This window comes from Mustela putorius, unplaced genomic scaffold (assembly GCF_011764305.1).
Source record: "Mustela putorius furo isolate JIRA1106 unplaced genomic scaffold, ASM1176430v1.1 tig00003896_pilon_pilon_pilon, whole genome shotgun sequence".
Taxonomy (NCBI): domain Eukaryota; kingdom Metazoa; phylum Chordata; class Mammalia; order Carnivora; family Mustelidae; genus Mustela; species Mustela putorius.
Window position 1 is genome coordinate 7,911,891 of NW_025422045.1, and position 26,496 is coordinate 7,938,386.

At 38.8% G+C, this 26,496-nt stretch overlaps 1 protein-coding gene across 15 annotated transcripts in view; it reads right to left on the reverse strand.

Moving 5' to 3' along the window:
* The window catches only part of CSNK1G1 (casein kinase 1 gamma 1), a 192,554-nt gene that overhangs the window by 53,304 nt on the left and 112,754 nt on the right, over positions 1-26,496 (reverse strand). For all 15 annotated transcript variants that reach the window (XR_006602761.1, XR_006602759.1, XR_006602760.1 and 12 more), the window contains one exon: positions 24,235-24,304. Coding sequence is in view for 11 of the 15 variants with exons in the window: in XM_045067413.1 (XP_044923348.1) it covers positions 24,235-24,304 (70 nt within the window). In the remaining 4 variants the exon portion in view is untranslated. The remainder of the gene's footprint in view (positions 1-24,234; positions 24,305-26,496) is intronic.

The following is a 26,496-nucleotide window of genomic DNA, read 5'->3' on the forward strand; positions in this document are numbered from 1 at the left end:
CCAATGCCCTTTTGATTAACATTTAGCCTCTGTAGCAACTCTCTGTCACTATTCTAGGATATAAATCCCCTGCTGTACTACATAAGCAGCTTAATCTGTCCTATCCATTCCCTGGGTTCCCATTACTTTTATATCGGCTCCATAAATACCACCCTTTCAGGTTTCCTATCACATATCTATCTCTCTATAGTTCTAGAGCTTTGTCAATTCCAGCCCCTGCTCCAGAACAGGGGTCACTTGGGCATTATTTTTTAAATTATAAAAGTTATGTAATATATAAATATATATTCATATATTTAATGATATATAATACATTATATAAAATTATAATATAATCATATATAATATATTAAATATATTATGTAAATATTATATATTAAATATATTATATAATATATTACACATGTGTGTAATATATATTACAGAAACACATAACTTTTATATATACATAATAGGTATATTATGTATGTACATGTATATATTATGTATATATACACACACATGCACACATTCAATCAAATATAACAGCAAACCAAAAGCAGTACAGAAATATATGAAGAAAAAATGTTCACATCCATAACAGATTAGACAAATTCACATAACTAAGAATACTTTTCTGCAACTTCATTTTTAATTATATAGAAGACATATTTTCTTGTCATCTCATGGGTATATCTCATTCATTTTAACAGATACATAGTATCCCATCCATATTTAAATTTTTCTTAGTACTGATGAACATTTAGGTTGTTATCTGTATTATCTGTTGTTAGAAATAGAGTGAACAGATCCTGCTTTTGCCTGGCCTGCACCCTTTCTTCCTTCCTGTGATAACAACACTTAACTCTTCCAGTGTGGAAGCACCATTTCCTAGATACGACTTCATGTGGTTAAAGTGGGGTCAACTCATTTCCCACTGCCTCCCCAAGGATATGATTCAAGCCAGGTAAATCAGAGTAATCTATCTCCCTGCCCTGGGGAACTGGGTCAAGGATGGGTGCTTGACTCATGTTTGTACCGCGAGAGTCAACTCGAGGACACTGTGGACCTACAGAGAAGGAGGAACAATTCCTTCCCACCCCACCCCCACTGCTAAACTGGAAGGGGCTTACTTAGCCTGGAGCTTCTAGACACTACCACATGAAAATAGGCATATATATATAGACTACCTACCTGGGAATGAAACACAGAGAAAGCAGAGCTGAGAGAAACAGAGAGAGACAAATATGTCACATAACCTGAGGATCAAGGACAGTGTTGGTCCTGGATCCAGACTGCCTGAGGTATGAATATTGCTGGACTTAACAGTTCTGTGAGCCAAAAAATTCATCTCCTCTCCTTGCTACCCTCACTCCACAAGTAAGCTAGAACTCTATCATCTGAAAATTAAAGAGTCTAGACAAATATGCATTTAAGATGGCAAAAATCCTTGTGCCCACATTTTTGGGCATGAGTGCAAATATATAACTTGGGGGTAAATTCCTTTAAGAGAAAATTTGAGTCAAAAAGCATGAGTATTTAACATTTCACTTTATATCACCAAATTGCCAAGAGGTCTAAATCCTGTGGGTTCCTGGTGTGTCTCCAGTCCTGGGCCTACTTTAAACACAAGTCATATTACTTAAGTATGGAGGCCCATAGGCTATTTAAAACTGCTTTCAGAACATGCCTTGATCTATTATTCCCAAAGTTCCAGCTCCAGGTTACCTCCTCTCTTATTCTTAGCCACAGCATATCTGAAGGCATCTCTAGTTACCACTGATATTTCAAAGTCAAGACACCCCATTATTTGTTCAATGCTACCATGGAAAATTTCCCTCAAAGCATACCTCTATTATAAAAGTCTACTGGCCCTAAACTTATGCAGGTTCTTCCATTTAATCCTAGCAAGTACACAGAGGTATTACTATTCTCATTTTATAGGTAAGATAACTGATCTGAAGTGACTTGCTCAGATCATATAATGAGTGGTACAACCAAGACCCCAACTTCTGCCTCCAAGTCTTACGCTCTCTCACTATATTACAGGTACCCATGTGCTCTAAGTTCACAGACATCTAGACTGGCAGTAAGTTCTACTGGGATGCATTGCCTTGATAGGAGATTAAATGATCTTATAAAGATTCAGTAAAACATGGCTTGTATATGATTCTAATGGACAATCATAAGATATTGATGATGTTGATACATTATGAACTCAAGTAAAAAAGAAAGTAATACTTCCCTTATGAAAGCACAGGTAAGATTACATCAAGAGTGCAAAAGTGGTATTTTCCTAATACAACTATGAAGGAGTCAATCTTTAAATGAAGTCTATTATTAAATTGAACACATCATTTAGGAATTCAGAAGGCAACTTGGCAAACACTTTGAATACACACAAAGTATAAAAAACAGATAAGCATTTGTTTTCATTAACTTTGGGCCCATTTAACAAATTGTTCCCAGCAGTTCTCTGATTAAAAAAACAAAACAAAACCTACGAAGGCACACAGTCTAATCATAGTACAGAAGCAGAGTGCCCCCTATTACTGAGCTCTGTTAATATTGTAACACCCTTCCTTAAGCATCCAAATAGCCCTGGGAGAGTAAAGGACCAAGTGTTACCCTCATTTTCTGAATGGAAACACAGAGGTTAAGTGGCTTGCCACAGAACAACCAGTCAATGGAACAGATACCACAGCCTGCCATTCTTTTCTCATTTGAGCCTTTACCCATATATATCTCTAGTCAGAACACATGTGACCTGATGGAACATTCAAGATGGCCTTATAATTCTGGTCACTGAGGAAGCATGAAGACTTGCAAGGAAGCAAAGTGAACTCATTTATTTTACTGATTTTCAACAAATCTGAGGAATCAGTACTACAGTGTTCCTGTTTCAAATTCAGTTTCAAATTCAATTAAGTTCAAAGAGTCTAGTGGTCAGTTTGTCCATTCATCAAACATCACAAGTGAGAACAGAGTGCTATGGGTACAGTGAACAAGGGGATGGAAAAGGCTTCACAGAGCAGGGGCCAAAGGCCAATTCTTGAAGGGTGGTTTAGGGTTGATTAGGCCAGAGTAGAAAGAATGAATCCTGCTGGCTGAGGGAGCAACAATTATAGAGGTAGCTAAAAGCAGAGACACCAAGCTCTCTGAAATGAGGAAAACTAGAGTATTTGCTCTCTCTCCTAGAGTTTATTCTAATTCTGAACCACCAGCTGGTTTAACAAATGTCTCTAAAAATTATGGCAGAGGTTATTAATAAATTTGAAAAGGCAGAGATATTGGAGTAAATGAAAAAAAATCAAAGGAATAAAAGTCTTAAAAAAAAAAAAAAAGGCACCTGGGTGGCTCAGTCAGTTCATCTGTCTTCAGTTCAGGTCATGATTCCAGAGTCCTAGGATCCAGTCCTGCATTCTCAGTGGGGAGTCTGTTTCTCCCTCTGAAGTTCCCCCCCCAAAATGCTTTCTCTGTCACGCTCTTTCTCAAATAAATAATCTTAAAAAAAAATTTTTTTTAAATCACAGGAATAAAGAAGAAAAATAAGGATTTTATCGGAGTATTATATACCCATACTGCCTTAGTATATTTTTAAAAATAGTTTCACTGGAAGTATTTAAAGAACACACTAGGAACACACCATTACATTATAGTAGCACAAACAGAAATATAATGCAAGCCAAGAATGAGAACCATAAACTTATTTTTAAATTTTCTAGAAGCCATACTTTAAAATTAAAGGAAATAGGAAGAATTAAGTTTAATAATATATTTTATTTAATATACATCCAAAACATCAACTCTCCAGCACATAATGAATTTAAAAATTACGAAAATATTTTACATCTTTTGGGAGGAGGAGGAGGGCTAAATCTTGGAAATTCAATTTATTTTTTACATTTCCAACATATTCGGATTAGCTATAGTACTGATTCAGATGCTTCACAGGCACATGTGTCTAGTGGCTCAGCTCTGTAAGGAGTTTTGAAAGATATAAATGAGGCTTATGTATAGAAATGGGGCAGAAAAGAGGTTCTATACTCAGCAATCTGCATGACCCTGACCAAGGAGCCTTCGCTTCTCTAGCCCACAATTCGCTCCTTCCTCTCAACTCTCTAGAACTGCTGTTTCTGCTCACTGGGTTGTCTCCCTTTTAGGAGATAGTTGTTTTTTGTTTTTGTTTGTTTTTTTAAAGACTTTATTTATTCATTTGATAGAGAGAGATCACAAGTAGGCAGAGAGGCAGGCAGAGAGAGAGGAAGGGAAGCAGACCCCCTGCTGAGCAGAGAGCCCAATGCGGGACTCGATCCCAGGATCCAGAGATCACGACCTGAGGACCTGAGCCGAAGGCAGCGCCCCTCCCTTTTAGGAGATAGTTAAGGGCAGGGCCTACTCTTGTTCACCACTGTATCCCCAGGGCTTAACTTCCAACAGTACTTGACCCAAGTGGGATGCTCAATGAATACAACTTTAATAAACACATGAACAGACATGGAGCTGCCTCAAGGCCTTAGCTTATTTTGCACTTAGAAGGCTTTCCTTACTCTGGAAGGCTTCCCTTATTCTTCTATTAGAACATGTCCAAGTAAATCATACCTTTTTTTTTTTTTTTTTTAAAGTTCAGCCCCCGGCTATCATCCTCTCTATAAAGCTTTCTCCCTTCAGAATTTCCATCTTATCTTATATGTACCTTAAAAAAAAAACACTAACATTCCACTCTTTGTTTGCATTATAGTTCTTCACACACCTTAGGGAGCTCCTGAGAGTGTAGCATAATATCTCATTAAAAAAGTACCAGAAGCTCAGCAAACATTAGATTTTCTTTTCCTCTAGTCTCCTGAAGGGCAGAGACCATGTGCTTCATAACCCTGTGGCCCTCAATTATTCAGCACAGAGCTATGGACACAGCTGATGCTTAGCTTTTATCTCCTTGCATCATGACTAAAGTAATTATTAGCACAAGACCACTACAGGCTGGTTAGGAATGATGAAATTAAAGCAATATGAAGTATAAAGAAAGAGGAAAATGTGGGGAGCCTGAGTGTGGCAGTCGGTTGGGTGTCTGACTCTTGGTTTCCCCTGGGGTTGTGATCTTGGGAGTGTGGGATTAAGCCCCACTTCCAGCTCTGAGCTCAGTGGAGAATCTGCTCCCCCTGCCCCTTCCTCGCCATGCCCACCCCCCATTCTGTCTCTGTTGCTGTCTCTCTAAAATAAATTTTAAAATCTTAAAAAAAAAAAATAAGGAGGAAAATGTAGGGAAAAATAAAATTGTGTCAGACTGTTGAAAGCACAAGAGTGCAGAGCTGTATATAGAGCTGACAAATTTCTTCTTTTAAGTGGAGGAATATAAAATACTTGCTTACAAGTTGTTCAAAGAAGATGACAATATAATTGGTCACAAATGTTAAAAATTGGGGTTTTTTGATGGCTTTCATCTTAAGCATACTTACAGGTAAGTATTATTCTACAGGGGCTTAATTAGTAACTGGATTACTATTTTGAAAGGAGGTGCAAGGATTTCCCTATCTTTATGTGGTCTGCTATTGGAACTTAAAGAAAATATTCTCTCTCACCAATGACACTGACAGACACTGGAAAGGAATTTGTTTGGTTTTAACATAAAACACTGGATACATGCTTCCACCTTGAAAGGAGTAAATCACTTCAGTGACTCATCTCTTTGATTCCATAGTACTCCACAGCTTTGAGGATGCTGCGAAATGTTATCTTCCTTCTTAATAGTTAACCTTGACAAACTGAGTTAGGAGGGGAGAGCGTCTGAGGGCTGTGGCCAGTCTCACTGATGGTCACTGAGCTTATTCTAGCCCTTAGTTTGGGCTGAAACTTCTCCTGCCTTTGCCCTCCTTAAAAAAGCACTCTCTATGGGCAATTACTAAGTCATTCTTAATGACTGAAAAATGGCCATGAGGACACCAAAGGAAGAATAACGGGCAGGTACATAGTTAGAGAGGTGTGAATAAAGACAGACACATGAAGTATGAGCTATAATGAAAGGAGAAAACGGGATCTGAAACTTTAGGTTCTGGGTCAGTTTACAAGCCACTCCCACTGACAGGCTTTGGTGATGGACTTTCCCCCAACCTTTTTTTTTTTTTAAAGATTTTATTTATTTATTTGACAGAGAGAGATCACAAGTAGGCAGAGAGAGAGGAGGAAGCAGGCTCCCCGCTGAGCAGAGAGCCCGATGCGGGACTCCATCCCAGGACCCTGAGATCATGACCTGAGCTAAAGGCAGAGGGTTAACCCACTGAGCCACCCAGGTGCCCCTTTTCTTTTTTTTTTTCTTACTTTCCCCTAATCTTTACCTGTATAAACACAATACCAGTTTTCTGCAACTAATCACAATTCTCCAGTCCATTCCACTTACATATAAGTTACTTCGGTCTATTTTTGGAACACTGCCTTCTAGTTTGCATCAAGTTTCTTAAAAGAAGACAAAAGCCAAGTAACAAATTCAGTTCAGACTGAGCAAGTAGCTCTAGCAGTTTTGCACTTTGCAAAACAATGCACCGAAAGGTGTTAGTACTCTGTGTTACTGTGAGGTGGTACACAGGCCAATTTCTATAATAAACTCACAACACTCTGCTTGCAATTAAAGAAATTATTTGCACAACAAGTCTTCACCAGTAAAATGTTTAAAATAGAAGTCCCCTGCCCCAGGAGGGAGAGGGACAAATTTTATGTATGTAATTAAAGGTAATTACACAATATGCTTCATGTGACTTAGAGCTATTTTAGAGTTTTAAGAAGCAAAGTAGGGCCACATGGGGTTTGACTCTAACAGATAAGCAAGTCTCTTGCAGCATTACATATGAACTTTTCTGCTTAATTTTCACTATACCACAGAGTACACTAATGTCCATTATCATATGGTTTCACTTATTTGTGAAACATAAGGAATAGCATGGAGGACATTAGGAGAAGGAAGGGAAAAATGAAGGGGAGGTGGAATCAAAGGGGGAAACAAACTGTGAACAACTATGGACTCCGGGGAAACAATCTGAGGGTTTTTGGGGTGGGGGTGTAGGGGGCATAGCCCGGTGATGGGTATTAAGAATTGCATGGAACACTGGCTGTTATACACATAGAATCATGAAGCGCTACATCAAAAACTAATGATGTATTGTATGGTGACTAACATAACATAATAAAAAAATAAAAAGAAATGTCCTAATGCTCTAAACTATGAAAAACACACACAAAGGACACAAAACAATACAATTTATCCTAGTCAAGAAGTGTATCCTACCTAGTCAGAAATTATCAGTTCCCCTTGTTCCCTCTGTTTGACTAACCAATGAGGCTAGTTAATAAAAGTTTAGGTCATGATCCTTGGAAGAATGAAATTCATTGAACTATCAGCAGTAAATCTGCTCCATTAAAGACTAGCAATTATTAGTACTAAGTATGTGAATTACACCATTCCAAGCCCAGTACACAAAACAACCCTTTCTATATTTTCCTTCCTAAAATTAAGCACGAGTAACAGATTGGACTTATGCTGTACCATCAAGGAAGGCATTTAAATGTCCTTTTAGAATGTTTTCTAGACAACGAAGGTAGATTTGGAAGCACACATCCATGTACACACACTTTATTTTTTATTTTTATTTTTTTAAAGATTTTATTTATTTGTCAGAGAGAGAGCGAGCGAGAGCGAGCACAGGCAGACAGAGTGGAAGGCAGAGTCAGAGGGAGAAGCAGGCTCCCTGCGGAGCAAGGAGCCCGATGTGGGACTCGATCCCAGGACACTGGGATCATGACCTGAGCTGAAGGCAGCGGCTTAACCAACTGAGCCACCCAGGCGCCCCATGTACACACACTTTAAAAGGAAAAGATGATGACCACACCACAGATTTCCTTGTCTAAGGTTCATTTCATACGCTGTGACATAGAGATGTTTTTCATATACCAATCTCAGGTTCTTTTTTTTTTTATTATTTATTTTTTTTTTTAAAGATTTTATTCATTTATTTGACAGAGAGAGATCACAAGTAGGCAGAGAGGCAGGCAGAGAGAGAGAGAGTAGGAAACAGGCTCCCTGCTGAGCAGAGAGCCCGATGCGGGACTCGATCCCAGGACCCTGAGAACATGACCTGAGCCGAAGGCAGCGGCTTAACCCACTGAGCCACCCAGGCACCCCCCAATCTCAGGTTCTTGTTGCTGAGTCACCAACTCAAGGACACTTTTATATTTAGGTTCTTCTCCCTCAGAGGAACAACAGTGACACCAGGGTTGCTCCTTCTGCAAAGTACATTCAGGGGCTCAGATATTTTCACACATACCCCCTCATCTCTTTACCCAATGGACAGGACTTTTCCGTTCGTTTTTAATATGAGGCTCTGCTACTGTCCTAATGTTAACTTATTTCAAACAAACAAAACACGCATGCTGAAAGGAGCCACTGATGTTGAAAGGAGCAGGTCCTTAAGCTGGGCAGATGCAGCTTTAAATTTCAATGCATCATTCCAGACCACTGCAAAGTATAAGAAAGTCTGCCTCTCTTAACAAAGGCCTAAAGCAGGTTTCCCTCTGAGGGCTACTCTTTTCCAATAAGAGTATGATAAGTACAGTAAACACAGACACAATTGTGAAATAGGCAGTTCTCTTTCTGGGAATACCAACTGCCCTATGCCAGGACAACACACGGTTGTTGTCTTCAGACTCCCTTCTTAGATAATCTCAAGATGTTGAAATGTCTTAGGGCAAAACATTTTGCTTCTTTAGCAAGTGTTAAATGAACAGAAAGAAAAGCATGGTCTGTAAACTCACCCTTCTCTTATCACACTATCAACCGTTCTGAAGCCACACTCTTAAGAGAACCTTTTCTCTGTGGAATGGTGGTCTGCATGATTCTGTACCCCCGAATAAGGTATGTAGGCCAGGACTGGAAAGTTGTTATAGGCTAAGTCAGCCGCTCCTTACCCAGGAACTTGTAATCAGGACACAGGGCTGCAGTTAATATCTGCTGGGACTTAAATCAACAGGGACTGAGTGAAAGGGCTTCTACCAAATGTAAGGAGGGACAGAGAAAGCCTGTACAATGGGGAAAATGAAGAGGGCTAGCATACACTGAGGCAAGAGACTTTATGGCCCTGAGAAGGAGAGTCAAAGTGTCAGAGTCCATGAGAATAGGACAGAAAGCTAGAGACAGAGTAATTGTCCAGGTTTCTAGAGGCTTTCAAGTACTTTGTACCAATCCCTAGTGAGACCTGTATTAAATTTCCTTCCTTGGTTCCAAGACACATCTCTGTCATCTTCCAGTATTCTGGGTCTAAGCTAACCACAATAGACTCTTAATGATAATCAAACTAGTGTTGACCAACACACACACATAACTGCGCATTTTCCTCCTCTTTAACCATCATTTCCTAAACACCACTATGTGCAAAACACTACACTAGACACATTAGGGAGTGAAAAAACAAAAAGACACAGACTCCGCCCTTAGGGAACTTAGAGGTAGAAAACAGAGAAGCGGACAGCTAGCATAGTTGCTAGGTCAAGCCTTTCATAAAAATAAAATGAAGAAAGAGTGGAATGTGGAATGGCATAAGAACCAAATTTAATTTACTCAAATTTAATGATACATATTTGCCAAAGTTTAAAAGTATTTTTGTTTTTGTTTCTTAAGATTTTATTTATTTATTTGAGAGAGAGACATGGACTGTGAGAGAAAGCACGAGTGGGGAGGAGAGGGAGAATCAGGATCCCCACCGAGCAGGGAGCCTGACTTGGGGCTCAATCCCAGGACCCCAAGACCACAACCAGAGCTGAAGGCAGACACTCAACAGACTGAGCCATCCAGTGGAATGTGGAATGACATAAGAAACAATTTACTCAAATTTAATGATACATATTTGGCCAAAGTTTAAATTAAAAACTACCATTAAATATCTTGCAGATGAAGCACTGTATATACTATATACCCATACTCTGCAATACATACTTACTGATCATGATCATATATACACAAATCCAGTTGGAACAGACACTCTACAGGCAATTTAGGGATTTTTTCAAGGCTAACTTGGATGGTATGTGATTCTCACCTGTGTGCTAACTTTAGCTCCTAACCTCACATGTGACTCCTGTTTTTAACAGTTGGTTTCCTTAGAAAAACTGTCACCCTTGAAATCCTAGCATTTTATTTGTCTACTTAAGATTTATTTTTCTTTCTTTCTTTTTTTTTTTTTTTTTTTAAAGATTTTATTTATTTATTTGACAGACAGAGATCACAAGTAGGCAGAGAGGCAGGCGGGGGGGGGTAGGGGGGGTGGGGGGGTGGATTAGGCTCCCCGCTGAGCATGGAGCTGGATGCAGGGCCTGATCCCAGGACCCTGAGATCATGACCTTAGCCAAAGGCAGAGGCTTAACCCACTGAGCCACCCAGGTGCCCCAAGATTTTATTTATTTGACAGAGAGAACTCAAGTAGGGGCTCCATCCCACGACCCTGGCATCATGACCTGAGCCAAAGGGAGACATTTAATTGACTCAGCCACCCAGGTGGTCCTGAAATCCTAGTATTTAAAATAAAATACCTAGAAACTAGTTAGATGTAAGCTGTGGCAGCTGATGGTCATCTAGTTATTGGACTGATTATTAGACTACCCTAGCAGTCAAGTGAACTGAAATATGGTGTTCTAAGAGGTAATTTAGGATTTTGAACAGTCTACAGCCTCAAATTCTGTACTAAGTCCCCAAAGTGACAGTGTCTCCATACAGGAAATAAGCAAACTAGCACACAGATGAGCCCCTGCCAACTTATTCTTTAACATGTTTTATTATTCCCTAGAACTGTTTTCAATATTTTCAGTATTACAATTATTATTTTTTTTTAATTTTATTTATTTTTTTAAATAATCTCTACACCCAGCATGGAGCTCAATCTCACAGCCCCAAGATTAAGAGTTTCATGTTCTACTGACTGAGCCTGCCAGGTCCCCAGAATTATTTTTCTGTCATACTATTCAACTTGACACTTAATTCATTTCACCCTTTTAGTATCTTATCTCTTAAATCTATATTAAACAATAAACCTAGTAAGTGAAATAAGTCAGAGAAAGACAAATACCACATGACTGCACTCATATGTGTAATTTAAGGAATAAAACAAAAGAACAAGGAGAAAATAGAGACAAACCAAGAAACAGACTCTTAACTCTAGAGAACAAATAGAAAGTTACCAGAGGAAAGGTGGGTGGGGGGATGGGTGAAATAGTTGATGGGGATTAAGATGATGAGCACTGAGTAATATAAAGAATTGCTGAGTCACCATACTGTACAACTAAAACTAATATAACACTGTTAACTATGCTAGAATTAAAATGTAAAAAATAAGGCTAAAAGAAACTCAGTACTATTTGAAATTTATTCCTTCCCACTTGATAAATACTTATCTTTACATCAGAGAAATCTTTTTTTTTTAAAGATTTTATTTATTTATTTGTCAGAGAGAGAGAGAGAACAAGCACAGGCAGACAGAGTGGCAGGCAGAGGCAGAGGGAGAAGCAGGCTCCCTGCTGAGGAAGGAGCCCGATATGGGACTAGATCCCAGGACGCTGGGATCATGACCCGAGCTGAAGGCAGCTGCTTAACCAGCTGAGCCACCCAGGCATCCCAACATCAGAGAAATCTTAATAAAAAAAAATATAAATAAAAAAGTCTAAAGAAATATATATAGTAATAGTAGCTGTGAATAGAGAGACTCAGCATGGCAGTGACCAAAACTTTTATCTTTTCTTTATATATTTTCTATTTAAAAAAAATTTTTTAAAGATTTTATTTATTTATTTATTTATTTGAGAGCTCACACACACATGCAGAAGGAACGGATGGGGAGACAGAAGAAGGAGGGTAAAGAATCTCAAGCAGACTCTGTGTTGAGTGCAGAGCCTGACTCAGGATTTGATCTCATAACCCTGAGATCATGACCTGCCTGAGCCAAGACCAAGAGTCGGATGCTTAATCAACTGAGCCACCCAGGCCCACCTCTTCTAAATATTTTTCTTTTTTTTTTTTTAAGATTTTATTTATTTATTTGACAGAGAGAGATCACAAGTAGGCAGAGAGACAGGCAGAGAGAGAGAGGAGGAGGAAGCGGGCTTCCTGCTGAGCAGAGAGCCCGATGCGGGACTCGATCCCAGGACCCTGAGATCATGACCTGAGCCGAAGGCAGCGGCTTAACCCACTGAGCCACCCAGGCGCCCCTAAATATTTTTCTAAATATTTAAAATGATAGGAGTTTTCTCCAGAACTTACAAAATAAATTTTTAAGTGAAAAACTTTATTTTTCTTTGGGCAAGCTGTGCATAGATAATTGCAAATTCATCCTCTAAAGTTACTTTCTTTTTTAGGCAGCAGAGTTAAGAGATCTAGGCTGTCTTTTCTGAACTGTACCTGTTGAAAGTGGAGCCAAGCAAAAAGTTGACAAGATATGACCACTGGTTCAATGTGATTATGTCTAAATAAAAACAGATCCTTAATAAACCTGCCTTGTGATGTTTCCCTAGTTCAGCACTAGTAATACCACTTCCTTGGCAAATTCATAAATGCACCCAGTTATGATAAGGACCAAACATTAACTGAACCAGTTGGCCTGGTTCTTGCATAATAGCTTCAGTTTGGTTTTACAGAACAAAAACAGTTATGGTAATGTGATCCTTTTTTTCCTGGGGTTCTTTTCATAGGTATTTCGAGACCACTGTGGCCAAGTGTCCCCTACAAACTGGCATGAAGGGCTGCAGAGTTGTGCAAGTAGAAGTGTTTGTTCTCACGAAGGAGGCTTAAGTGAGGGTAACTATATTTCAATATGACTTAGTCAGCTCCTCTGAGAGAAACAAACACTACCCTCAAGATCACAGATGTGATGGGTTCACTGTAGCTGGAATTCTCCTCTACTGAATCAGAAGAGTGGAGAAATATGAAGTTGCAACTTCTGGAGAATCCAGCAAAAAATTCTCCGAAGATAAAACTGTTATCTCTCTCTTCATTCTGAGATTTTTAAGGCTATGAGAAATGTTAATAGGATATTTCCATTTCTACAGGCAAGTCAGATCTTCAGCTTCGAAGTAAAACAATAATAACCGTGTATTTATATAGTACCCTTCCCCCTAAGAATACAAGGCCTTTATAGACATCACCTCATTCAACCCCAGCAGATCTTCAAACTGTGAGAAACAGGGTTTCCTGTTGTATGCATAAGGAAACTGAGGCACAGGAAGGCTACATGGTTAGCATGGAGTGAAAAAAGCAGTGGGAAGGGGCACAGTCAGTTGTGCGTCTGACTCAGGTTGTAAGCTCATGGGTTGTGGGATGGAGCCCACTGACAGGCTCTGCACTCAATGAGGAGTCTGCTCGAGTTTCTCTCTCCCTGTCCCTCTGCCCCTCTCTGTCCTCCTCTACTCCAACCGTGCAAATGCTCTCTCACTCTCTCAAGTAAATAAATCTTTTTTTAAGAAAACACACACACACACAAAACAAAAACAAAAAAGATGGAGGGAAAAACTAGGCTAAGCTTTACTCCTCGTTGCAATTCTTAGCTGTTTCCACTTACTCGCATCGCCTACTCAAAGTGTAATTTCAGAGCTGTCCATTTATACTCATTAAGATCAGTTTTCCCTGTATTTAGTGGTATGTGTCTCCCCCCTCCACAATACCCCAGAAGAGAGACTTCTGAAAAACATACATGACAAGAAAGGTCCAGATTTCACTTCTTTTTATCAAGTTCACTATTTTGTCCTTTCTTCTCTTATGAAAACTTTCAACGGGAAACTGAAAAGTTTCTTTTAAATTCCTTAAGTGCTGTATTGAGGTAAGTTACTTGTTCACAGCTACTCTTGTTACATGATTCACTTCTATTTTAAGTAAAATTCCCATCTTTGCAGTATCTCCTCAGCTGTTCTTACTTTAAATTTTCCTGTGTTTGCTCAGCAGGTTTATAATATACTCCTAAGGAAGTTCACAACATTATAGGAAGGTTTTGTTAATCTCACACTTTCCATTGATTTTCTTCAGATCTATGCTTTATTCCTATGTTGAAGGAGAACCACATTCCTGTGAATTTTATAGTTGCCTAGATTCAAAGCTCTTGCTGGTACCAACTAGCACCTCCTATCTTGTTTGATGACATATGAAGGCATTCCCTCCTAGAAATTTCAAAATTGCAAAGTCTGATCAGCTCTGTGAACACTGTCTTTATTCACAGCATAAAGATTTCAGTGAATGAGGGGTGCCTGGGTGTCTCAGTGGGTTAAGCCGCTGCCTTCAGCTCAGGTCATGATCCTAGGGTCCTGGGATCGAGTCCTGCGTCGGGCCTGGGATCGAGTCCTGCGTCGGGCTCTCTGCTCAGCAGGGAGCCTGCTTCCCTCTCTCTCTCTCTGCCTGCCTCTCTGTCTACTTGTGATCTCTGTCTGTCAAATAAACAAAATCTTTAAGAAAAAAAAAAAGATTTCAGTGAGTGAAATAGATTGCACAGGACTAGCTCTGGGCTTCTCAGCTGCATACAAGGCATATGCATTCAACATAAATGATTACCTTAGAAAGAAATATTTCAAAACCTAGATGCCCAACAAATATCTCAAAATCTAGTTGCCGAAGGCCATAAAGGTTTTGGAGGTAACAAAGGCAGCCTTCTAAGGCATAAAGTTTGAGGCTATCATGTGAAACAGGAAAAACTACTTTTTCACTGGGGGGATGTTCTGGGCCTTTGTATTTTTTTTTTTTAAAGATTTTATTTATTTATTTGACAGAGAGAGATCACAAACAGGCAGAGAGGCAGGCAGAGAGAAAGGAGGATGCAGGCTCCCTGCTGAGCAGAGAGCCCGATGCGGGGCTCGATCCCAGGACCCTGGGATCATGACCTGAGCCAAAGGCAGCGGCTTAACCCACTGAGCCACCCAGGCGCCCCCCTTTTTTTTTTTTTAAAGATTTTATTTATTTGACAGAGATCACAAGCAGGCAGAGAGGCAGGCAAGGGGCGGGGGAAGCAGGTTCCCCACTGAACAGAGAGCCCAATGCGGGGCTCGGTCCCAGGACCCCTGAGATCATGACCTGAGCCGAAGGCAGAGGCTTTAACCCACTGAGCCACCCAGGCACCCCTGGGCCTTTGCTTTAATTAAACACTTCTAGGACTATCATCTACCACTCTATTAAAATTAGGTAAGGGATAATGGGTGGAAGGCCCCAGGCATCTGCTGGGAAAATGTGTATGTGTACACACAAAAAAATTATCTATATTAAAAACATTCCTGGGGGGGTGCCTGGGTGGCTCAATAGGTTAAACGGCTGCCTTGGGCTCAGGTCATGATCCCAGGGTCCTGGAATCGAGCCCCGAGTCAGGCTCCCTGCTCAGCAGAGAGCCTGATTCTTCCTCTCCCTTTGCCTGCTGCTCTGCCTCCTTGTGCTCTCTCTGTCAAATAAACAAACGAAATCTTTAAAAAACAAAATTAAAATTAAAAAACATTCCTAGCTCAGGTTTGCCTATTGTGTGACCCTAGGTAAGTAAGTTAATAAACTCCCCTGTGCTCAAAAATAAGAAAAATGAAATAAGCATATAAAGTATATGAGGTATACTTAAGTTTACTTACTTTCTCTGCCCAATAAGACATTGCTGTGTTTTATTACATTGTGAAATTTCAGTATCTTGTTGTCTTTTTATTTTTTAAAAGACTTTTTATTTATTTATTTATTTATTTATTTATTTGACAGAGATCACAAGTAGACAGAGGCAGGCAGAGAGAGAGGAAGCTTTAACCCACTGAGCCACCCAGGTGCCCCTCTTGTAGTTTTTTTAAATATGAGGATTAGCATCGCCTTTACAAGACATCCAAAATAGAATGGTCATTAGCAGATTAGAATAGCTGCTGAATAGTTGAGCCATGGCAGGTGAGGCTTAGATCCACTATGACATGACATTTATTCCCAGAGTCCCTGAGAATTTTACCCAGGCAAGTTGCTGGTTAGAAGTGGAATTAAGGGGGTGCCTCGGTGGCTCAGAGGGTTAAGCATCTGCCTTCTGCTCAGGTCATGATCCCAGGGTCCTGGGATCGAGCCCTGCATCGGGCTCTCTGCTCGGCGCGGAGCCTGCTTCCTCTTCTCTCTCTGCCTGCTAGTGATCTCTGTCAAATAGATAAATAAATAATCTTTAAAGAAAAGAAAAAAAAAGAGGTGGAATTAAGTGTTTAACCAGAGCAAGAGGAATTCCTCCACCACCTTTAGGATCTCTCAATACAATTAAGAAGGCTCCAGAAGCAAAAAATCATTGTAGTGTTGGTCTGTATTACAGTGAGGCCTTTCCAAATGCCAAGTGAACCGGCAAGAATTTACCATAACCTTCTCTAGTACTTTTACTAAAAAGACCAAAGATATTATTCAAAACCACTGTTCCCAAGAAACTGTTAACTCTGAGAACAGTTAGGAAAAGGCAACTTTATGCTTCCTTCTGGCTACATCAGAGGCCTCCACCGTATTTTATCTACTTATATTCTTATTTCTTTATCTAAGTCCCATTTTCTTGCCCTTTGCCTATTCCTACACCCCCCCCATCCTCTTTCATTTATTTCTGCCCTTGCTTATGCATATTTCCTCTCCCTCCCTTCCTCTCCTGTCACTTCAGCTGCCATGCTTGGTTCTGGTTTACTCATCTTTTATTTATTTACCAAACATATACTAGGCCTTTTTACCATGTGGCCAGTCCATACGGAGCTATGAACCTTCAGGCTCATACTGTCCCCTCTCTCACGTTTAGGCCTTCTAATTAGGCCTCTGGTTTTGGCCCTCTCTGCCTCAAACCTGTCATCCACCAAGTCCTATTCCTTTGTGTTAGGATACCAGCAAAAGTGGGAGGTGTAATGGATAAAGGATTAGTGGGCTGGGGAATTTTAAAATTGATGATATATATATACTCTCCTAAGTAAAATGACCCTGAGAGCGCAGGGAACAATCCCTCAAACAGGAAAATGAGTTTGGGACTTACCCATAGTGACTGTAACACAATTAACACAACACTGATGAATAACAAAAAAAAATGGAAAGAAAGTAAGAAAGATGGTTACATTCACTTGCTGACTGCAAAGCTTACAGCTTTTAATTACCATGATTAAATCCTGCTCTTCTCTCTTTGATGCTGGCCCATTGTACCAAACAAATGCTAAAGCAACTAGGAGGGCAAGCAAGTTCCAGGGAATCCAGAGTAGTTCTTTAAACCCTTACTCCTACTCTTATATATTCCAAACAATCCATAGAAACTACATATGAAAAGAAAAGCACAACTGTGCTCAATGCCAAACCCCTTTGTGCTTTGAAAAATCAGAACACAGTGATTTAAGAAGGAGTGAAACAAAAATTAGACAAAACTGAAGAAAGCATTTTCCAACAGTGAGGAAAAGAGTACTTTTTCATAGTCCTTACATATAGTTGCAGCTTCACATTTTAAAAATACTGTTTTTCTTTCTAAAAACTTTGGAAATTCTCCAGCAACCTCAGATGCAATGAGTTCAACAACAATGCGCAAAGAAAAATCTTCCCCACCCACAGTGATCCAATTATGTGAAAACACTAGACTAAATTCCCATTTTGATTCACTTGGTCATTGGGAATCCACTTTGCCAGGGTTAATTTACAATGTAATTAACTTAAATAATTTTATGTCTTCTGAAGCTGATGAAGATACCAAGTATAAAATATCTGTACCAGGATGTTTCTCGTAAAGTAACATGTGGTTTTTTAAAAATTTTGTATTCAATCTTAGAGTTCAAATAGTTCTTTAAAAAGTCATGTATTCTAACTTTCTACCCCATGCACAAATCTCCCTCACAACCTCCAGAATGCAGAACCCTTCAACTGCTGCCTGAATACTGTCCTTCTTCCCCTAAAAGACAGGAAATCCTACTGTGTAAGACAGCTTATTCCAGTTCATAATTTGTTTTTCTTCCTACAAGAAGGTGTTTGGAAAGAAAGGAAACAAGATATTGTAGCACTTTATCACTAGTTGAACTTATGCCTGAAACTGTGAACACATGGCTCAGGATAAATGGGGACATAAACAGGTTGCTTGGCAATATAAGAGGAAGAAGGGAGACCATAAATCCACTGCTGTAGTCTTTTAAGAAACTAGTTGTTATAATAGTAATAATAATAATAATAGTAATAATAATGTACATGATTAGGGCAAAAGAAAAATACAAAAATACTAAAGGATTAATCTAAAAACTTAAAAGTGGCACCACTTCCCATTTCTAAGCATACTCTTCAAAGGTAATCATTATTTTTGTATATCCAATCAGATATTTTCTACGCTCCTGTGGACATACCTGTATTATATATGTATTTCTTACACTATATAAATATGACAATATACTGTTTTGCAAACCTTTTCACTTAAAAAACATATTGGGGCATCTTTCCATATCAATACATAGGATCCTACCCTCTTTTTATTATTTTATTTATTTGAGATTTTATTTATTTATTTGACAGAGAGAGCACAAGCATGCAGAGCGACAGACAGAGGGAGAGAAAGAAGCAGGCTCCCCACCGAGGAAGGAGTCTGATGTGGGACTCGATCCCAGAACCCTGGGGTCATGACCTGAGCCGAAGGCAGACACTGAACTGTCTGACCCTCCCAGGTGTCCCTATTTATTTATTTTTATTTTTTTAAAGATTTTATTTATTTGTCAGAGAGAGAGCGAGCACAGGCAGACAGAGTGGCAGGCAGAGTCAGAGGAAGAAGCAGGCTCCCTGCCGAGCAAGGAGCCCAATGTGGGACTCGATCCCACGATGCTGCGATCATGACCTGAACCAAAGGCAGCTGCTTAACCAACTGAGCCATCCAGGCGTCCCCTTATTTATTTATTTATTTAAAAGATTTTATTTATTTATTTGACAGAGACAAGTAGACAGAGAGGCAGGCAGAGAGAGAGAGAGGGAAGCAGGCTCCCTGCCTAGCAGAGCCTGATGCAGGACTCAATCCCAGGACCCTGAGATCATGAAGCCGAAGGCAGCAGCTTAACCTACTGAGCCACCCAGGCGCCCCTTATTTATTTGTTTTTATTTTATTATTTTTTAAAGATTTTACTTATTTATTTGACAGAGACCACAAGTAGGCAGAGAGAGAGAGAAAGAGAGAGAGAGAGAGAGAGAGAAGCAGGTTCCCTGCTGAGCAGAGAGCCCGATGCGGGACTCGATCCCAGGACCTTGAGATCATGACCTGATCCGAAGGCAGTGGCTTAACCCACTGAGCCACCCAGGCGCCTATTTAATTTGTTTTTATAAGATTTTATTTATTGGGTGCCTGGGTTGCTCAGTGGGTTAAGCTGCTGCCTTCAGCTCAGGTCATGATCGCAGGGTCCTGGGATGGAGTCCTGCATCGGGCTCTCTGCTCAGCAGGGAACCTGCTTCTCTCTCTCTCTCTCTCTCTCTCTCTGCCTGTCTCTCCATCTACTTGTGATCTCTCTCTGTCAAATAAATAAATAAAATCTTAAAAAAAACCCAAGATTTTATTTATTTACTTGAGAGAGAGAGAGAGTACAAGCTGGGAGAGAGGCAGAAGGAGACAGAGAAGCAGACTCCCTGCTAAGCAGGGATCCTGATGTGGGGCTCCATCCCAGGAGCCTGGCATCATGACCCGAGCCAAAGGCAGACAGATGCTCAAATGACTGAGCCACCCAGTTGCCCCTCTACATTATTTTTAATAGCTAATTCCCCAGTATAAATATATCATCATTTATTTATCCAGATCTATACTGATGACATTTAAATTATTTTCATTCTGTTCTAATTGTTATATAAAGCCAGAATATATCCTTATAGTTTTTTTCAGTAATTTTTGTTTTAAGTCATTTGGAAACAACCTAACCTACCACATACTAGCTCTTTAAACCCTTGAAAATCATGATCATATGGGGGTAAATGGAAGAACAAAAACGAGTTTTGAGTTACAATACTGGGATATCAGAAATCAATAGGGGAAATGATTTCCTCAAATAAAAACAATCTAAATATCTGACAGACCATTAAAATTGGTGCCTACATTATAGCCTGTGAGGTTGATGGGCTATTATGCAACGATCAGAAACATGAAGACTACAGCATCATGACAAATGCTATAATGCTAAGTGAGAGAAGATGTAGTTACATGGAACTAAGATTAACTATGAAATATGTCTGCATATGAAAAGAAGAGATACTCAAATGAAATGTAGTTCAGTTAGGGTGATAAGAGCATGGTTCTTTCACCACTTCCTTTCAAAGTATCCTTTAATATTTTATAATTTAGTTTCTGTGGTGAATGAAAAAAGAAAAATTGAGAGCTATAACAAAGATCAGAATCATCATTCTCATTTTCAGGGCCCTCAATGCCCTCTTTACTTTCTTCCCTGATTATTTTGGAGATATCAACTGTCATAGTAACAATCAGGCCTTGAAATTTCTTGATGGCAAAGCTAAAATCAGCAAACAAAGCGTGAAGTATGACTGTCCACAAGAGACAGAATGGAATGGAATGGAAGGTGTCAGAGATTAGACAAGGAAAAGAATGGACAATCAGGAAGAGTTCCAACTTAAACCATGTTCACAATCATCCAGTGCTACCATTCTATCTTCCCATAGATAGGGAACTGATATGAATTTCCATATCATACGGTCAGGGCAATATGGGGATCAAAAACCTAAGGTAATAATTAAGACCTGCATACTTAAGGAAGAAATGGTCATACTCTCAAGCCAACACAAAAGTTCCTATTTCAGGAATTTAAAGTCTCACACCCTGGTCAGAATTCTTTAAATTCATAAGCACTCATTCCTCTCAAAAAACTTCATCCTTTTTTTTAAAGATTTATTTATTTGAGAGACAGAGTGAGTGAGCGCTGGTAGGGTGGGGTGAGAAGCAGAGGGAGGAGGAGAGAGAAACCCAAGCAGTCCCCGTGCTGAGCACAGAGCCAAACAGCGGGCTTGATCCCAGGACCTCAAGGATCACGACCTGAGCTGAAACCAAGAGTGGGACACTTAACCAACTGCGCCACCCGGGTACCCTGCATCCATTTTATAAGCACTTATTAATTCCTTGAATAAATCTAAGTCATCCTGGGCTTTTAAAAGTATTCTTTGTCGTGATACCCAAATATTTTACAAATCACTGGCCTGTGATGAATAATGACAGACAAAAGCTAGTGAGTAAAAACGATTACATTATTTTGGTCATTGTCTGCAACATGAAAGGTTGTTTATTTACAATGCCACATCACCTTGGTTCTGAAGAGAGTGGCATATAAGCTCTGGCTGTTTAAATATTAACTACTGATGAGTCACATTTGCAGCTGGAACTCACTCTAGAAAAATAGGGAGAGAAATGTTCGCTTGTAAGGACTGGATATTCATGCTCACATTTATAATAAGACATGGTGAAAACTTGTCTACTTTCTTGTCAAATGATTTACTTTCAAAATAAATTTCCTTTTTCGGCCATCCCCAGAAATATTTTTATTAATAACTTGGCAAAAATCTAAAAAGCCATGCTTATCAAATCTTCCTAACTTTTTTTCTTTCACCAAAATACTTCCTAGCTGCCTATCATGTGAATGAACTATGTTGGGCCTTGAGATAAACTTGATACACAAGGAAGCAGAGGATACAAGCCTTGTTCTCCAGAACTTATGGTCTCACTGCAGGGCTGGGGGGTGGAATATGTAATCACAGTTAAAGAACGTTCAATACAGGATCACCAGGAACAGAATCAGGATTGAAAAAATCCTAGTATGGCCTTTAAGATGTTTAGGTGCTCAAAATCAATTACATAACCACAAAATGCAGAAAGTCTGGGTTGATGGCAACTTACACGAAAAAGATGTAAAGGTTTCAGCAGAGTAAAACACTGTAAAAAGCATAAAAGTCAACCAGTGAAATGGTTGTTAAGATAGCTAATCTAAATTAAGAGCAATATTGTGTCCAGACCAAGGAAGATAATAATGCCATTATCTCCATACTCAAGAGTTAGTGGTACTATTTTATAAGGGTCATTCATAACAAAACTAGGAGAGGGAAGGAGGGAGAGAGGGAAGGAAAGAAAGTGAGTGAGAGAGTATATATTCATGCTAGACAGTGGTGATAGTGAAGCATCTATAAAACATATATACAGAAAGACTGAAGGAACTAAAGACATTTGGCTTGAAAGAGGACTTGGGGTGAGTAGTGAAGGGGGCAGCATATACCAACTATAATGCCTCTGAGCTGATACAAGAGAGCTGAACTGTGCTGCATGGAAATAAAGGCAAATTTTGGCCTCATATGAAGCACTTCTAATGGCCTGGGTTTTCTAATACTGAACTATCTAGAAGAGGGGTAAACTCTACAGTTAGTAGTAATCAAGCAGAGATGGATGATCATTTGTTAAGAAAACCCTAGGAGAATTTCTTACACTTGGTAGAAATTGTAACAGATTTTGAAGCTCTTCCTATCTTAGAAAAGCTTCTGGCTACCTTGTTAGCTGCAGGCAAGAATATTAAAAAGATGATATCCACCACAGCTACTTTTAAGAGCAGTTAATCTCAAAAAGCAGAAAGGAGTCAGGAATCAGGACTGAACTTCACGTAAGACCTAGAAGGCTTTGTGACTTTGAGAAGATTGCCAGAAGTATTGGGAGGGAGACCAATGATGGCCAATAATTGGCCTGACCACTCAAACAGCGCTCTTGCTAACCCCTCTAGTCTCAGAGGTTGCTTGCTGCCTTAAGTGAAAGGCAATTTTTTTGAAGTCCCCTTTCCTCCAATCCTCTCTCTATTTAATCCTTTCCAGTGCATGAACAATGTCAAAACTTAAGAATCTGCAATATTCTCCTGTATTCAGGAAGAACACAGATGCTATTCCTACATAACAGGTTCATGAAATTTTTCACTACATATTGAAAAGGGAAGATTGGCCTATTGGATGGGTATACTGGGAAGGGCTTACAGAGGAAATCCTACAGACTGGCCTGGTCACCTTCCACAGGCCCCCTCAAACTTCTAAGGTGGGCTGGATCTAGAATGTTTTTACTTGAGCCTTAGATTTGTGAAACATGTATAAACATATTTAATTAAAAATGAGCTATGATAATTGTCACCCTGAAATTTACAAAAACAGGAACAACATAACAGTGAACTTTAAAAGTTTAGTTCTGGCAAGACAAGACTCAAGTTACACAAATGCTCTGTGAACTCAGGTTCAATCTTAAATCTTATCTTAAATCCTATGCCTGGAACATTCCATATTGAAGGATATAATCAATAAACAAATATATGCTGAGAGGCTATTGTAATCAAGAGCCCATTCAGGTTCAATGAAAGACAGATGTCCATCTTGGCCCTACTGGGTCATGATTACGGCTGATTACTGCCATAGCCAGGATATAAGACCACTTGGTTCTTAAATAATTCTACATAATCTAGGAAGAGAAATTCAAATTCCTTCAGCAGTACTTCCAATAGTGGTACTTGAAATAAAAACATGTTTCAATCATATAAAACTGTCAGACTGAAGTAGGCATACAGTAAAGGAATGTTGACACTGTCAAACAATGAAACTAGTGCTGAACAATTTTGTCTTTTGCAAGAGGTATCCTATAGATATAACCTCTTTAGGGTTGGTAACATTTACATAGTCAAGATATTTTTCTCGAAGCCAGTAAGATATTTCAGAAATTAGAGCTTTTAGGTAAAAAACAGGTATATTTTTAAAAATTACAAATCTAATTAAAAAATCTTCAAAGGTCACAGATTAATACAATAGCATAAGATAGATCTTCCAAATTAAGAGAACAATGGATAAAATGACAGTGTTATGGTATTTTAGTAGTTATTTAGTAGTTATCTTTAAAACAGATATATAGTCTCAGTACGATAAAATACTGCTTGCAAGTTACCAAACCCTCTTCCTTTCTTTTAGTATAAAGAAATGAAAAGAGAAGGAAACTACCAAAAATCAATACCTCATACAATGTGTATTTCAGGTGGGTGAAAGCATTCAAAGGCTGATTTGTGGGCATGCTCATGGCACAGATCCCCAATCACCTGTCCCTTCAAGGAGCCAGAGAATAAGTAGCTTGAGTTAACTATGTTTATTTACCTACTCAGCAAACAGGGGAGATATACAGTCTGGTAAAAAAAGGCCAACTGGACAAGAAAATCTGCAAACTTCTGGGCTTTCAGCTAAGCTATATGCTAACTAAGCACATGGAGAAAACAGACTTGACTTACCTGCACTGCCGAGCTGTTTATAAAACCTGTACTCTAAATGAAGCTGTGGAGCACGTGATTTTATTGGTTCCTGAAACCCAAGAAGAGAAATTGTGATCAGATGTAGACAAATAAAATTTTTCCATTCCTAGGTTTTCAAAGTAAACCAGGGCTAAGACCACTTAATATTTTAGAGATGATATTCATATATGATAGCATTTTCTTACCACAATTTCTCTTTGAAAGCACAGCTAGGGGAAGATGAAGCTGAAGTACATACAATTCCTTCACGGATATTTAAGTACAAATATTCTGTGTGAGACATCATTCAAGGATAGCTCCCTCACCATGAAATATTCTCCTGAAATGTATTCTCCTAGGAAACCGATGCCAAACCTTTTAATTAAAGATGAGCATGTATTCCCTGCCTGTTTTATTATGAATTTGGGGTGATAAAGAGTATTATTTTTTTAGAAAAATAATACATGATCAGAAAAAAATTCCAAATACACAAAAATTAGGAAGAGACTAAAAGTAATCTGGGATCCTATCATTTTAAAGAAAAGCACTATTAACATTTGGTGAATGTCCTTCTAAATATTTACATGTATATTTAGATATAATACAGACTTGGAAATATATTTAAAATGAATGAGATACTATATTTTTCTTCTATGTCTTTAAATTCAACAACATAATGATGACATCTTCCTATGGCAGTAAATAGCTTCATATATATATATATACATATACATATATATATATATATTTTTTTTAAATAGGCTCCATGCCCAAGGTAGGGCCTGAACTCATGACCTTGAGACCAAGAGTCATATGCCCTACCAACTGAGTAAAGCTTTATATAAATTTTAATGGCTGTAGTATTTCCCTGTATGTGTGTGTTGTGTGTGTACACATATATGAAAACTTTTGGATGTTTTGACTGTTTTCAGTTTTCATTATTATGAATAATCCTGGAGGAACATTATATGCACATGTATATTTACACTCAAGAAAATTAAAGATTGTAAATGTGATTAAAATATGTATCTTAAAAAAAGTAAAATAAAATATGTACCCTTAATCAATATGATGTTCAAGTTTGCAAAAATAGTGTTTTTAAGACCCTGGGGATAAAACAGCCAAACTACCATTTTGCTCTACATTGAACTTTAAGAACTAGCTGGTTAACTGTTCTGAACTGACAGTACACTGGGCAACTAGTTAACAAGAAAATCAAACATTACCCTGGAAAGTAGATCTACATACCCAATAGGATAGCTATTATCAAAACCATAGAAAATAAGTGTTCATGAGGATGTAGAGAAACTGGACTCCTGTGCATTGCTGGTGGGGATGTGAAATGGTACAGCTATTATGGAAAACAATATGGAAGTTCCTCCAAAAATTAAACAAAGAATTACCATATGATCCAGCAATTCTACTTTTGCATACATACCTGAAAAAACTGAAAGCAGGGACTCATACTGATATTTATATGCCCATGTTCATAGCAACATTATTTACAATAATCAAAAGGTGGAAGTGACCCAAGTATCCAGCAACACTCGAAGAAACAAACTGTGATTACATTTTGTTACACGCAAGCACATGTACGTGTACCCACACAATATTATTCAGCCATGAAAATGAAAGACATCTGGATACATACTACAACATGGATGAACCCTGAAGACATTATGCTAAGCAAACAAAGCCAGACACAAAAGGTCAAATACTACATGATTCACTAATAAGAGGTACCTAGAGTAGTCAAATTTATAGAGACAGAAAGTTAAATGGTGGTTGCCAGAGGCTATGAGGGAGGAGATGGACAGTCAGTGTTTAATACAGAATTTCAGCTGAGGAAGATGAAAAAGTTCTAGGGAAGGATGGTGGCAATGGTTGCATACCAGTGTGAATGTACTTAATGCCACAGAGCAACACACTTAAAAATGGGTTAAAATGGAAAATTCTAGATAAAATTCTAACAGATACATGATTTTTAAATTTTCTCTCCTATTCCATGGGTTGCCTTCTCACTGTATTCAGAGTCCTTTAATACAAAAAAGTTAATTTTTACAAAGTCCAATCAATCTCCTTCCTTCCTTGTGCTTTTTGTGTCATCTAAAAAATCACCGCCAAATCCAATGTCATGAAGCTTTTCCCCTAAATTTTCTTCTAAGAGATTTATAGTTTTGGTTCTTATATTTAGATCTTTGATCCATTTTGAATTACTTTTTTATGTCTGATGTAAGGTAAGGGTTCAGCTTCAATGCATGT